Source organism: Notamacropus eugenii, chromosome 5 (genome assembly GCF_028372415.1).
Source record: "Notamacropus eugenii isolate mMacEug1 chromosome 5, mMacEug1.pri_v2, whole genome shotgun sequence".
NCBI lineage: Eukaryota > Metazoa > Chordata > Mammalia > Diprotodontia > Macropodidae > Notamacropus > Notamacropus eugenii.
The window spans coordinates 442,642,840-442,657,909 of NC_092876.1; the positions used below are offsets into that span (position 1 = coordinate 442,642,840).

General features: G+C 33.1%; 1 protein-coding gene across 9 annotated transcripts in view; it reads left to right on the forward strand.

Moving 5' to 3' along the window:
* Positions 1 to 15,070, forward strand: part of DMD (dystrophin) — a 2,329,373-nt gene that overhangs the window by 842,804 nt on the left and 1,471,499 nt on the right. For all 9 annotated transcript variants that reach the window (XR_011968542.1, XM_072616876.1, XM_072616880.1 and 6 more), the window contains one exon: positions 5,322 to 5,409. Coding sequence is in view for 8 of the 9 variants with exons in the window: in XM_072616876.1 (XP_072472977.1) it covers positions 5,322 to 5,409 (88 nt within the window). In the remaining variant the exon portion in view is untranslated. The remainder of the gene's footprint in view (positions 1 to 5,321; positions 5,410 to 15,070) is intronic.

Below are 15,070 nucleotides of genomic sequence, written 5' to 3' on the forward strand. Positions count from 1 at the left end.
AAAATATACATCAAAATCTTTACTAGGTTCAAAAGTAATGGCTATTTCTGCTATAACAGCATTTCTTAACTAATATTAATGACCACACATATTTCTGTTGCTGTGTTAAAGAAGCTCACATTATTTGTGCTTTCATCATATTGAAATATTTTTAATGAGAGAAAAGGTGAAATATGGTCTTTAAATTATTTTAAAAAAGAACCTATGAGGAAAACATCTATCATTTGAGAAGACCAGTTTTAAAATATTTAAAGAACCATCTGTTCCATATTCAACTAATACAATTATAAATCTTCTCATATAGGAACTCTAAGTATAAATTTGAAAAACTCCGGTTGATTGAAATCATGTAGGGGCTTCCTGGTTTTTTTTTGTAATCTTGCTCTTAAGTCAATTTTAATAAAATACTAACATTGGGTTTCTCCCTGAGGAATATATCACCAAAGCTTTTGCTAGAATGTTTAGGAGCAATTTACATTTATTCAACTGACAAATTGAATATGCTGAACAGTACACAATAGACTTTAAGTAACTTTCTGTTTCCTCTTGAATCAAACTTATAAACTTGAACTCATTGTTTTTAAAAAAAAGCATCATTTTTATTTGCTGACTAAAATAGAATATTAAATTAGTTGCTTACATTTTTATTATGGTACACATATATGCACACATATATATGCTTTTATATATACATATATGTACTTAAGTGTGAATGAACAAATGAACACACATGTATGTGTATTATAAAATTACATACACAAACATGAAAATGATAATGGATAATTGCTACCTTCATTTTCATAGTTCTTCACTGTTAATCAATATGTATAAGGCATTTCAGCATTCTGGGAGTTTCTCATGAACTTGAATGGTAGTTTTTTTTAATTTTTGGTGAAAGGTGTCACTTACCCCTACCCCCACTCATTTCCCTTTGAGTTTTCTGTTCTAAGGATGGCAACATAATAAATCTACCAATAGTGGTCATTTTTATATGTTTTCATAAATAAAGCATTTAAATTTTATCAGACTTTCCCTTTCACATAGCAGTTTTTGCTCTTTCTTATAATCAAAGCCTTTAATTAAAAACTTAACTCATCTGAAAAATACAAGGTACCTGAGAAAATTTCTAGGATACATATTTTTGTTCTTTAAGTACTTGCTATCCTGATTTCTGTTTATACACTATTAGGTATTGTAAAAGCACTTGCAAATTAAAAACGTGATTAAGAAGTGGTAATTTGTATGTGATCATACAAACTTTAGTTAGGCTATAAAAGTGACCTATCTAGCAAAACTTACCATTTTTTCATATGTTTGTATCACTTGTATAGTCCTAGCCTAAAGGATACCCAGAACATACTTGCTAGGTAACATGTATTTCTAATTCTCTAGTTGCATACATATAAAAAACATTAGCTATATAAATGCTGAGACAGTAAGTGATATAATATTAATAATCTGGATAGGGTCAAGCATAATTTTCTATTTTTCATGTTATAAGTATTTAGATATAAATGCATTAAACAGATAAATATTAAGAGATGCTAATGAAGGATGACATGGGACCTCAGAGGCAATCATGTGATCTTATTAACCCAGAAACACAGAACTCCACTTTCTTGTTAACTCTGCATAAAAAAAAAAAAAAAAAAGATTTTTCTTGTTTCCATGATTAGGTTGTCCTTCACCCATTTAAACTCATATTTTAAAATGCCATAACTAAAAAAATAGTTTTGTGAACTCATATTTTGAAAATAAGAATATGTTCCTATAGGAAATGTAAATGATGTATTTTCCTATGACAGTTTATTTTCTCATTTGAAATGAGCATTTCTCAATACTTTTGAACTGTGAGACATACCTTCTGGGTAGAACTCGATCCAAGGAGTTGTAGATGTTATACTAGAGGAAAAATAATTTAAAAAATACATGAAGCTTTGACTCCCATTTTGATGGGAAAAAAAAAAAAAATATAAGGTCAAATTTTTTTTGTAACAGTCTTTTAAAGCTCTTTCTTCCTTTTCCCTAACCATTTCGTTACTTTCACTCAAGTGGAAGCAGATCTGAGAAACAGTAGTCTATGCTTTAAATTAATAAAAATTCTCACTATGAATTTCAGGACAGAACCCCATAATAAAATGTCCATGGAATATAAGACCATAGTAAACTTTTAGCATTCTATTAATCAATATTTGGTATCCAATATTCATTATCCTTTATTAATAAATGAATGTAAATGTGATTCATTAATAGTCCATGTACATGCAAATACATGCAAAATAAGGAGCTTAGACATATTTGATCATTTAACACTTAGACATAGATACTTCAGTGAGACTCTAAGAGGAAACTTAAAGCAAAAACCCCCCAGAGGTCATCAAATCTAACCCCTTTACCCTAAAAATCAGTAATATGAGGCCACAAAATGTGAAGTGATTCACCCAGAGTCACACACAATAGTATATACCTAGTATCTAGTAAGTGTCTGAGGCAGGATTCAAACCCAGGTCTTCCTGACTTCCCTCTATGAGCAAGTAGAACGGAAGTTTAATGGTTATGTTAGCCCTTCAGATGTGTTAAAACAAAGTTAACAATCTGGTTCCCAGATACATCATCTTTAAGATACCATTTGAGTTCATCCTTCCTGAAAGTGGCATCAGTGGCTGCTAACCGATTACTAAATCATAGGATTCTTTGAAAATGTTAATGGAAACTCTACTTAGACTTACAATATCATTATGCAATTCAGAATTTGTATCATATTTAAGCCCATCTTGCATGGGACTACATCATTTTCTAACATGCCTTATCAGAAAACACATTTTAAAAATGGTGAACTAGATGAGACAGAACAATTCTGATAGCAAAGAGGATTGCCTCTTTCAGCAATTCTTTTTAATTTGTGTTTTTCTTTTGTCACTCTGGTGAATAACACTGAGCATTGTTTCCGTTTAAAAAAAAATAGCAAAAACCGTGATCTAAATCCTTCAAAGAGCTTGTAACTCATTACAAGTGTCATTTACCATTTTACCAAGCAATATTCTTAAAATATCAGAACCCAGATAAATTTATGAGGTGACAAAGACAGGGGGAAAGATAACGGACTTCACAAAAATTGAAGAGGCAAACAGGACATACACAATAACAAATTGGAGTTTCCAAGTATCTACTTCTGTTCTTGCCCAATTAGATAGTATGACCACAAGGTAGTGTTCATATTGTTATTGTTTTTTTTTATTATTTCAAGAGGATTTTTATCTTTTTTTCAGATTTGCATATCCTAGAACTCACCAATTAGCTTGTGAAATCACTGCATCACTGGATGCACAAGCGATCATTAAGATGCTGTAGCTACAATTGTTATAGGATAGAGATTATACCTGACTTCCACAACTTGTAGCTTCTGGTATTTGCAAGTAGAATTCAGTGTTAAAAATATATTTTTCACATTTGGAGTTCCTGATCATTGTGATTTAACAGACTTTCAGATTATTGATAGTTTAAGATCACTGGCAGCTCTTAAAGTGCAGATATGAAAACAAAATTGCCATTATGTTCTCATGTTTCATTCTAGGCTTGTTTGAATCCATTTAAATAAATGTTTTATATACTAGAATTCCATCAGATGATATTTTAGAGTATCACAAGTTCAATTTCCCATTCTGCAATAGCTAGTTGTATGGACCTTGAATCTAGAAATCCTACTTTTCAAATGAATAGATAAGTGCTATTGAAAGATATTAACTTCTGAAAATAATATAGGTATAGGTAAAATCTAATACTACAAGGAAAACACCATGGAATTTTATTTTTTGTCTGCTGTGTTGGAAAAATAGTTCTAGAAACCCTTATCCCTTTCCAAAAGTACATGTGAAGATTATTTTGATCTATATATTTGTTATTAGGTAAGAACATATTAAAGCACAAGAGTGCATATGTACCTTTATATATACTACCACTTATGTCTTGAATAAATTGATAAATTGCTTTTCACAACCTATGGTAACAAACACATTTTTGAGAAAGAGCCCAATAGTTAAAATTCTTCTGCTCTGAAGTACAGAGGATCTGTTCTAATGGTATTTTGGTATGCTGTCAGGAAACCTGAGTCTTCATCCTGGTTTTGCAACTGACTAGCTGTGTGATTTTGGACAAGTTATTTCATCTTTCTGGGCATTTCTTCTCATCTGTAAAATGACTCTAATGTCATTTCCTGCTCTAACTTTTATGACTTTGGGATTTGACCAAATTACTTCTAAGGTCCAGATCTGCAATTGCATTATCCATGAGGGACAGAGTAAAATATCATCCTGTGTTAATTGAATAATAAGAGTCTTTAGCTATCTAATTATGTTTAAGGGCAAACAGCACACGATACCACCTGAATCTTGGAAACTATAAATGGTTATAAGAACTTTCTACCGTGTTAGTCACTTAAAATATATTTTGTTCTTATTGAATAATTTTACACCTTCCCCCTCTAGGTATTTGTGAGTTAAATAATATACCATTTAACAACAGCTCTTGTTAATTTAAGGAGTACTTTTAATTTCACATTTCAGGAATCTAAATCCAGTTAGGAGAAATGGAAAAAGGAGTCCTAATGCTGTGACTTAACAAGGCATCTCTTCTCCCTTAAAAAAATGGGAGCATCTAAAGAATTGTTTCAGAAAGAGCAGATTCTAGGTTACATACTTTATACACTACATCCACATATAGTACTCAGTTTTATTGTTGATATAAAGTAGTCTGTGTTTTTCTCTAAAACTAAGAGAAAGCAAATATACACATATATGCATATGTACATGTATATACATATATAATTTTTATGTAAGATCAAATCTTTAAAAAATTGAGCAATTCAACTTTTGTTGAAAATATATATTTTTGTCATGTGAAATGTATTATAAATATATACAGCAACTATGTAATATAAAAATAAAATATTGTTAAAAGTTTCTGATAGTTCAACCTTAAGAGTGTCTTGCTACAATTTATATTACATATTTCTTTTATGCTAACAGGAATGCAAAATATCAGAAGCTATCATGTGATTTCAGAACTGCAGAGATGAAATAAATGGTCATGAATGTACAATGCTTGTGACAGGACCTCATAGAAAGATGATATAACAATAGGTTGTCTTATGTCATTGTAATTAGTGTGTTGATGACAGGAAAGAATAGAAAATTCATTAAGCATAATGTGATAAAAAAGATCATAAAATAGCTCAAGACTAGAAAGGGTCTTTAGAAATTTTGATTAATGTATAGCTTTGGAATGCCTGTATTGAAATACTTACCTTTGCTGTCATGCTGCAGGCCATAGAGCGAGAAAAACCTGAGAAGTACAGAAAACTACAAGATGCCAGCAGATCAGCTCAGGCACTGGTGGAACAGATGGCGAATGGTAATTACACAGAGTTGATTTAGATAATCTTCTTAGGGATTTGATAAACACATAGGTTTATATTTATCACAAGAAGTATAATAGAAAATTCATTGATGAATTCAAAATTAAATTAAAGGCAAGGTTGTATTTTATTTTTATTATTATTATTTCTTAATGCAAAAGAAAAATAATTTCACTTTGCTTCCAGATGAATATAACACATATGTATAGGGAATTGAGCTAAGCATCCTGGTAAAGAACGTTTTAAAATCATGTTGCCCAAAAATTATTTTTAATGTTGTGTCTAGAAAAGAGACAGACAGACGGTTGTCCTTGGAGTAAAGAGGGAGCTCAGTTCCTGCCTCAGATATATACCAGGCATTTCCCCTTGGAGAGGTCACTTGACCTCTGAACATGGTAGGCAACTCTCCAAGACTGTTGCAAAGCAGGCGGAGATCTCTAGTGGTAGAAGGAATTTCTTTATCCTTGTTCCCGGAAGGTAGCATCAATAACAGTAGCTATTATTTGTACCATATTTTGAGGTTTGCAAAACACTTTATAAATATTATTTTTTACACTCACAATCACCATACAAAATATATACCATTCATATTCATATTTTAAAAATGAGGAAACTGAGGTAGGCAGGTTAAGTGACTTGCCTGGAATCACACCAGTCATAAATGGTTGAGGCTGGATTAGAACTGAAGTCTTCCTGACTCCAAGTTTAAGCACTCTAGCTGTCTCTTAAGCAAATTCCATAATAGGTGGAAATCAGCTTTATTATATTACATATAAATTATCAGTGATAATTTTGTTTTCATTTTTATCATAGTAGTCTAGAAAGAAGAGAAATCATTACTCTTTCAAAATACTATACTATGACTCTCACACTTTCACCATTTTTCTCTTCTGGGAAAAATAACACCACCCCCACCCCAAATTGCTCTTTGTTAAAAAAAATGTATAAATATATTTTATTGAAAAGATCTTATGCCTCTTAATTGAAAATTATATGGCACTAAAATAACAATATTTAAAATTTTACATAAATAGAAAATTGCACATCAGACAAAGTCAAAATTTGACAACTTAATTTAAATCTTATTTTATTTTTGCAAAATTGAATTAATGAAAATTAGGGATGATATCAATTTCAAAACTGTAACAAACATTTATTGAGTGTTCACTCTGTATTAAATATAATGTGAATGCACAGGGTCTGACACAAAGTACTTAATATGCTTAATATCTATCTGTCCCTACAAAGACTATTCCAAACCTTTTCGGTTGTTGAGCCTCCTTTATCTACCCTTCCCCTCCCCTCAACGGAGAACCTGGCCTTATAACTAATAAAATCAACGTCATTTGCCATGAACTCCCTCTTCTTCCTTACTATCAAAACTTCTTCATATTTTTTGCCATTTTCTCCTCTTTCACTGAAAACTCTGATGAAAAGGTGCCCTTTCTCTTAGCCCATGCCAACTCCTCTATATGTACCTGACAAACTGCAGTGTCGATCATCATGTCTCCTTCTAGCCTTCAGTCATCCTCTGTCTACTAGTGCATTCCCTGCTGCTTACAGATGGAAACACTTCCACGTCTCCCTCATTCTTGAATAAAAGGAGTAGCACTTTACCCTACTGTCCCCCAAACTGTTGTTATATATCTTTCCTCTCTTAGCCAACTCATAAAAGAAGCTGTCACCACTTGTTTACATTTTCTTTCCTCTCATTTCACAACTCCTTTTAGTCTCATTTTCTTCCTCATTGGACAACTGAAATTACTCTCTTGAAAGTTACCATTGACCTCTTTACTACCTAATCTTCATTCTACTTGAATTGTCTGTGCATTTGATGATATCCATCATACACAGCTGGATTTTCTCTCCTCTTTGGGTTTTCATGACATTACTGTCTCAGTTTTGCCTACCCAACTGACTACTAGTCAGTATTCTTCATTGGATCATTATCCTTTTAGGACCACTTAACTTTAAGTTTACTCCAATGTCTTGTTCTGGACCTTTTCTCTCACTAGGCTCTTTGTACTGTTTATGTAATTAACTAGTATGTGTTTAGTTATCATGTCTATGTACATGACTCTCTTATTTACTTATCAAGCTCTACTCTCTTTGTTGTCCAGTACCACACCACCAACTACCTATTGGTAATTTCAAACTTGAAATTCAGTTTTCATCTCAAACTTATAGTATGTAAAACAGACTCAGTACCTTTTCCTGCATCCATTCCTCTTCCAATCTTCCTTATTTCTGCCAGTCCCCCTCATTTCAGTATTATCCTTCTAGTTAACCCAGGTTTAAAACTTGGGAGTCAATTTTGACACTTAATTCTCCTTCATATGAAACATCCAAGCAGTTGCCAGGTCTTGTCAGTTCTACCTCTGGCACGTCTTAGCTCCATCACCTTCTCTCTACTCACCTAGCCACTGTCCTATTTGAGTTCTCTTGCCTCTCCATCGAAGAAATCAATACTCACTTAATTGATCTCCATGCATTAAGCCTTTAATGTCTCCTTTTTACCTCCACACAGCTGCCAAAGTGATATTCTAGAGACGTTCTATGATTCTATTATTGGATCAAATATAAATTCCTGTTTTTCATTTATAACTTGACTTACAACAACAACAAACTACTACTGCAGGATAATAGATATTGTTCTTACCCAACATTCTCATAGCATTTTAAGTTTTGCAAAAGACTTGTAATCTTATTTAATCCATATTGAAATTTGAATGCACCTTATTACATCATTCCCCTTATGATCTTTATGGTCCAGACAGTGTGTGCCATTCCTCACATACCATACTCCAACTGTAGTTTCCATCCATGCCTTTTATAGGATTCTGCCATGACTAGAATTTACTCCATCCTCATTTGTGCCTCTCAGAATTTCTAGCTTTCTCCAAAGATCAGATCTTCTGGGTCTTTCCTAATCCCTTCAAAATTACCTTGTGTTTAAACTTTGCATATATGTTGTGTTCATTTTCATGCATATATTTTTTGTAATAGAATATTAGCTCTTTGAAGGTAGACGTGGTTTAATTTGCTTTTGTACTCCAATACCTAACTCAGAGCCTGGTATAAAGTTGGCTTGAATTTTGCTCACTGAAATATGAGCCTGGAGTTTGAGAGGGAGATTGTTTGTAGAGTTTTGGGAGTCATTTATATAAAGATAAATAAAGGACCTTCTTGTAAATCATAAATGAGTCATAGTCTCTACCAGTAAAAAAATTGCCCACAGCAATGAAATCACAGGTCATTAAAATATTTAAGTGTGCCCAGAGATGATTAATAAAGCCATAAGAATGAATAGATCCCTAAGAAATAGAGTACATCCATGGTAGATAAATATTTAAGACCAAAACATTGGGAAATGCCTAAATTTGCAGAGCAGGAGGAAGAAACTTAATCCTCATCCTTAAGCTTGGAGAGCAAGAGGAAGAAAGAGAGGCAAGAGGAAAACCAAGAGAATAAATTTTCATGGGAGCCAAGAAATAAGTGAGAATACTAAAAAGAGAGTGGATGGTGAACAGTGACTATAGTGGTAGTGGCCATTTCTGTAGCACTTTAAAGTTGGTAAAACACTTAACAAATCTCTCATTTTATCCTCACAACAACCCCTGGGAGGTAGGTGCTTATTATCCCCATTTTAGAGATGAAGAAACAAAGGGAGACAGAGGTCAAGTAACTTGACCACCATGTTCATACAACCAGTGAATATCTGAGTTTGGAAATGAATTCAAGTCTTTTTGACTCTAGGTTCAATGCTCCATCCACTGTGCTACCTATGTTAAATCAGTTGTGTGTGTTAGTCCTTAGTTGCCAAAGAAGATCATGCCATCAGAGAAATGATGACATGACTTGCACTTGATTTTGTTTTGAGTGAGGGAGGTCTGTGCAGGTTCCCAGCCTCACTTCTCCTCCAGAGCCATCTGAATACAGTGACCAGATATTCATCAGGATGACTGGAGATAATGCAGGATGAGACAATTGGGGTTAAGTGATTTGCCCAAGGTCACACAGCTAGTGAGTGTTGAGTGTCTGACTCAGGTCCTCCTGACTTCTGCACTGGTGGTCTATCCACTGCCCACCTAGCTGCCCCACGTTAAATCAGCACAGAAGTAAAGAAGGATGAATATTGATGAGTAATTACATATAATAATTAGTATTTCATTGATTACCATTGAGGCAAAAGTAATTATTTTTATAATTGAGGTTTTTTTTTTTTTTTTAATGGAGTTATCATGGACTGGGTAACTAAGTTGTTCCTTGTGCAGGAATTTAGTACATTTTCAATCACAAAATCTCAGAGATGGATCTAGTCCAACCTGCACAAGAATCTCCTCTTAAACTGATCCTACAAATAGTCATCTGGTTTTTGCTTGAAGACCTCCAGCTGGCATCAGGGATCCACTGAGGCATGGCATTCCACATGATTCAAATATAAATTCCTGCATTTGAAAAGAAAGAGAACTTGTATGTTGGGGACAAAGGGAAGAACAAGGGATTCTAATCTAAATTATCCAGATCTTCTAAATGACTTGTTACAATTCTCAATGTTAATCATCATTCTGTCTATAAAGATACTGCCTACAGGATAAGCAATTAGGCTTATGTTTATGTCTCACCTACAGTAAATGTCAAGAAAGATAGATACTGTGCTAGGAAAATAATTCTCAGTTAATTCAAAATATTACTACAAGACAATCATCAGAATTTAGAATGTATAAATAACCTCAAAATTTCTGAGTTCTCTTTCTGTCATTTTCCCCTATCATTTAGTTGGTAAAGTATATATTCTTCCTGTAATGTGATTACTTCTCTAGAGTAGAAAGACTGTGACTGACAACTAAGTAAATTGTTTGTGACCAAGGTATACGCTGGTATCAGAAGAATGCCCAAACTAACCCCTAATTTCTAGGAGCTCTGCTGGTATAGAGGCAGGCACTGAAATTCCCAAATGCAATTTAAGTATATTGAAGATATATAAAGGGAGTGCATTGGTTCCCAAAGTGATTATTTTAAAGGAGATTATTAGTCATTTGGATATATACATTTTCATATTTGTTTAATAATAATTTATGCTATATTACAGTCTTGCTAGCATATGTTTAATGTATGTGTGATTCTATATATTGTGTCACACAGAAATTGACCATCCAAAAAAAGAAATTCGTTTATAAGTTGGACTCGATATATAAAATTTTTTAAAAAATCTTTGCTGAGATCTAAAAATATAATGTAGTTAAAAAAACAGAAGCAATTTTCTTCACAGTTATATTTTTAATGACATGAGTTTAAAAAGAACAGTTTTAATATCGAAATCACACATATGTCTAGAAGGAGCACAAGATGACCATTCAGACCAGCATCCTCATTTTATAAATACAAAAACCAAGACCTAAGAATTGAAATTATTTGAACATTAAGGTCACACAGGTAGGAAGTTTCTGCAACCCAGGTTCACTGAATCCATACTGAGTACTCGTTGCAGTGAATTGTAGTCCTATTCTCTGACTTCAACCTACTTTTCCAATCTTATCTCCTCATATTCTCATAGAAACCTTATGAGTTAATTGCCATTCAGGAAACATTAAAGAGCTTCCCTTCCTCCATATCTCTCCTAAGGCTTCTTTCTTTATACAAGATGTCCTCTTCCTGATCTATCTTTACCTTTCACAATCTCAACTCTCCTTAATGTTCAGATTTTTTAAGAGTTTAATTTAGGGTGGATTTCCCTAGTTATAGAGTTTCTTTCATTAATGCATTTTAGTGAGCAAAAGTCTTCACTGACATTGGGAAGTTTTCCCCATTTACTCTAACCTCCAAACCATTTACAGTTAAGTCACTTCCTTCAGTTCCACATGTGGTAGAGATAAAGCACAACTAATCAGCAAAACAAGTCATTTCTGAAGTCTTTTGTTAAGAGGTGTTTCCTTTTGGAAGAAATAAATGGCCATCTTTCTGAAAGGGTCAAGAATATTCTCATAAAATTATCAAGCAATTTGGATAACTAATCTTGATTTCTTAAAGCTTTGAGAAGCTCCTCTGAGAAACCAAATTTTTTGATGCCTCAAGCCCTCAAAATATGGGTCAAGAACCAATGATGCATATTGTGCTACCTTGCCTTTTTATTAATAGAATTTCATGAAATGTGCTATTTTAAATTCAATAAAATAGGTCGTGTAAAATAGTTCACTGCTTGAAGTTATGAATCAAACATTCTCCTGGTGTTGGGCAATTCTTATATCCAGTGTATAGATAGCAAGGTGCACACACCTACACATAACACTTACTCATATACATATTTACCCATATATTCACACACATGTACCTACACATACATGTATGTATACACGCATGTATAATGGAAAAGGATAAAAAGCTTAATCCATACTGTTAAAAGGGAGTATTTATGTGGGTGATCCAAAACAGAAATTTAAAAACCATATATCCATACATTTATTTTATGTTTCTTCTTCACTCCTTTCCTTCCTCTGGTGATGGTTACTTCAGATCCATTGCATGTCACAAATTGACACATTCAGTGATATAATGGAAGCCGTGAATGGTCTGAGGCAGAGCTAGAAATTAAAGAAAAGCCAGGTTGGCATGAAAAATTTTCTGGAGATAGTTTTTGTGATGACTGTCATCACTTTTTTGGCTGGGACTGTAGATTCACAATTCGAAAGGCTATGTATTTCCTTGACTTAATCAGAGTAAGTGGTAAACTGGTAGCAGTGCCTTTATTATGGCCTTATAATCTAGCAACTAAGTTTCTTGCAGTTATGGCTAATTGAGAGAGAGATTAACAGAGTTTTCCAAACATTAAAAAAAAAGAATTTTAAAAGATATGTATAAAAAATGTCAGTGTCATAGAGCGCTCTGGACTTGAAGTCAAAGGAATAATGGGTTCAAATCCTGGCTTCCACACTTTTTGTATCAAATAATATTCAAATGACAAATTCTCTGAGTTTGTTTCCTCATTTGTAGATGCACTTTTTGCCTCACAATATTGCTATGACAAAACCATGTTGTACAGCTTAACTCATTATATGAATTTAAGTATTTTGATACATAGATAAATTTCTTTAAAAAAAAGATTCAGGTACAATTAAGGAAACTATTCACTAATCCCTACCAGTTACTTATTCTAATGCTTTTAAATAAATGTATAGATGATTATCTGATCTCATCAAAATGGAAACTCCGTACCTGGGAAAATCCCAACTCTCCATATTCTTTTTCATTCTTGTGCATGTCTTCCTGTAATTCACTCATCATCTAATCCATGTGCCAGAGATGTTTTCTATATATTTTAACATTTAGTGAGTACAGTGTCATACTGGGCTTGCTATATGACCAATAAAAGTCTTTAGACATCATATTTCTTGGATGCCTCTTTTCATCACTTCTTGTACAGAAGTCATACTTGGAGATTTTTCTACTTTTCCCAAGAAATCCCTACTCCTTTGGGTCATGTGCAAATTTGTTTCTTTATCAATCTTTGTGTTTCATTATTCACAGTCATATAGCATCAGCGTGAGAATATCAGCATTTAAAAGATAGATTTTTGTATCAGTGAACACCTTGGGGTTACTATACAATTTCCTAACCCCAATCTATCCCACTCTTTTTTCCCTGCTTCTTAGTTATTCTTTGAGGATTTTTTTATTTCTTGCATTTTAAGATAATCAGACCCACTCCTGTGTCAGCACATTACCATGCACTTCAACAACAAAGAGGCGAGTTGTATTGACCCCGAAAGATTTTGGCTTAATTTAATCCTTACTTTCCCCAGGCTTCATTAGAAATGTTTTCTTACATTTACTTTGTAATCAGAAGTTGGACTCCTTTCCCTTGTTCCTCTCAAACTCCTCCCTTCTCCTTTTCTCTCCTATTCTTTCTTGTCTTCCTCTCTCCTCCATTTTCTTCTCTTCCTCCCCTCTCTGTTTCTGTCCCCTCCTCCCTCTCTCTCATACCCCTCTGATTAAAAATATTAAACAAATCTCAAATATGATGTGTTTTTATATGGTAGACAAGGATTATAGAGAACAAATTTAGTAAAATATATTTAAATATAAGTAAATTTAAGCTAAAAGTATATCTCAACAAATATTGCTTACTAAGGACTTCTGGTTTTAAAGAAAATAATACTAATCTTATAAAAATATAATTTGAATGGTACAGAATGATTCTGTACTTAACTGCTCAAATACAGTGGTCTAGCCCACTGATGGAAAAATACTTCAGTTCAACCATAATACCTTGATGACTAGGGTTTTGTTTTGGCCTTTAATCCACATGATGTGGCAACCTGGAAATTTCAGTTTTCCTTGTCTTACCATACTTAATGTAATGAGAACTCTGTCACACCCACTGTTTCCACATGTCTTCTTCCTTCTTCAGTGACATGTGATTTTGTTTCCATTTTCCTGTAAATCTCCACGCTACAAAGTACAGTATTCTGCATGCAGTGTCCACTTAATAAACCTTGACTGACATACTTCATATGACTCTAGTCTCAAAATAGTTTCGCCTAGAAAATTGTTTTTATACTTTAAGGTTTTAGGGGAGAATTTTGTTTAGTTGGTTTTGGGACAGGGAGAAATCAGATAAAAGCTGGGAAATATAAAACATCTGTCTGTAGTAGTAGTTCAGGGACATTTAGAAGTAGAAAAGATCAAACAGTAACATGTATGTATTTCAGCTAACTTTTATGCAAATTATTAATCTTGGAAGAATATATTAAAAATGGAAAGATAAACCACAGTATGAAAACAAAACTGGCTCTAATGGAGGCATCTGGTAATTTAGTTTCCAATATATATCCCCTCTATTCATGAATTCTGAGTGAACTTGTGTCATGATGGAGGCAATTAAATTGAATGCCAAATGAGTTTGTAATGACTTGACACTTAAAATAAAGTGCTTTCAAAATAAGAGCATTTATTAGCCAGCCTCACTTTTAAGTTGTCATTGCAAATATCTTTGTATGCCAAGATCTATAAAAACACAGGTTTTGCATTATTCTATCCTGAATCCACAAGTAAAGATGAACATACTCAATGGGGTATTTTTCACGTTAAGTACCAGTTCCAAAGTACTTGGGTGTTGGGTAGTGCCACAATTAAAAAATACTTCAGCAGTCTATTATGCATGGGGCACAGGTAATAAAATTAATGGATGTACTTCAACTAATGATCCATTTCCTTTGGGAACAATGTTTTTATTCAGAGACTATTTCAGGGGTTGTTTAGAATATGAGATGTGAATGGATTACAATACGTTATCCCTGAGATTCTAATACGTAAGTGCAGAATGGTTTCTACAAGTATCATGATACCTGGCTAGAAGTTGTTTACACTTTTAAATACTAAGCAGGTAAAATAGAAAAATAGATATCAAGATGATTCACTATTTTTAAAGCTGTTCATGACATTTATACTAAGATACTGATGTACTAAAATACTTCAAGTGAGTAAAACAGTATAGTCTTAGATTTTAACTGTACCTACAATGTACAGTAAAACAGAATAGTACTTCATTTCATATTAGATTCAGCAAAATAGTATTGATTTTCTTATTTTAACTCAAAACAGAGGAAAATTTAAAGTTGGATCACATCAACAAGGAAATAAATTTGGTACTTTTAGGAAA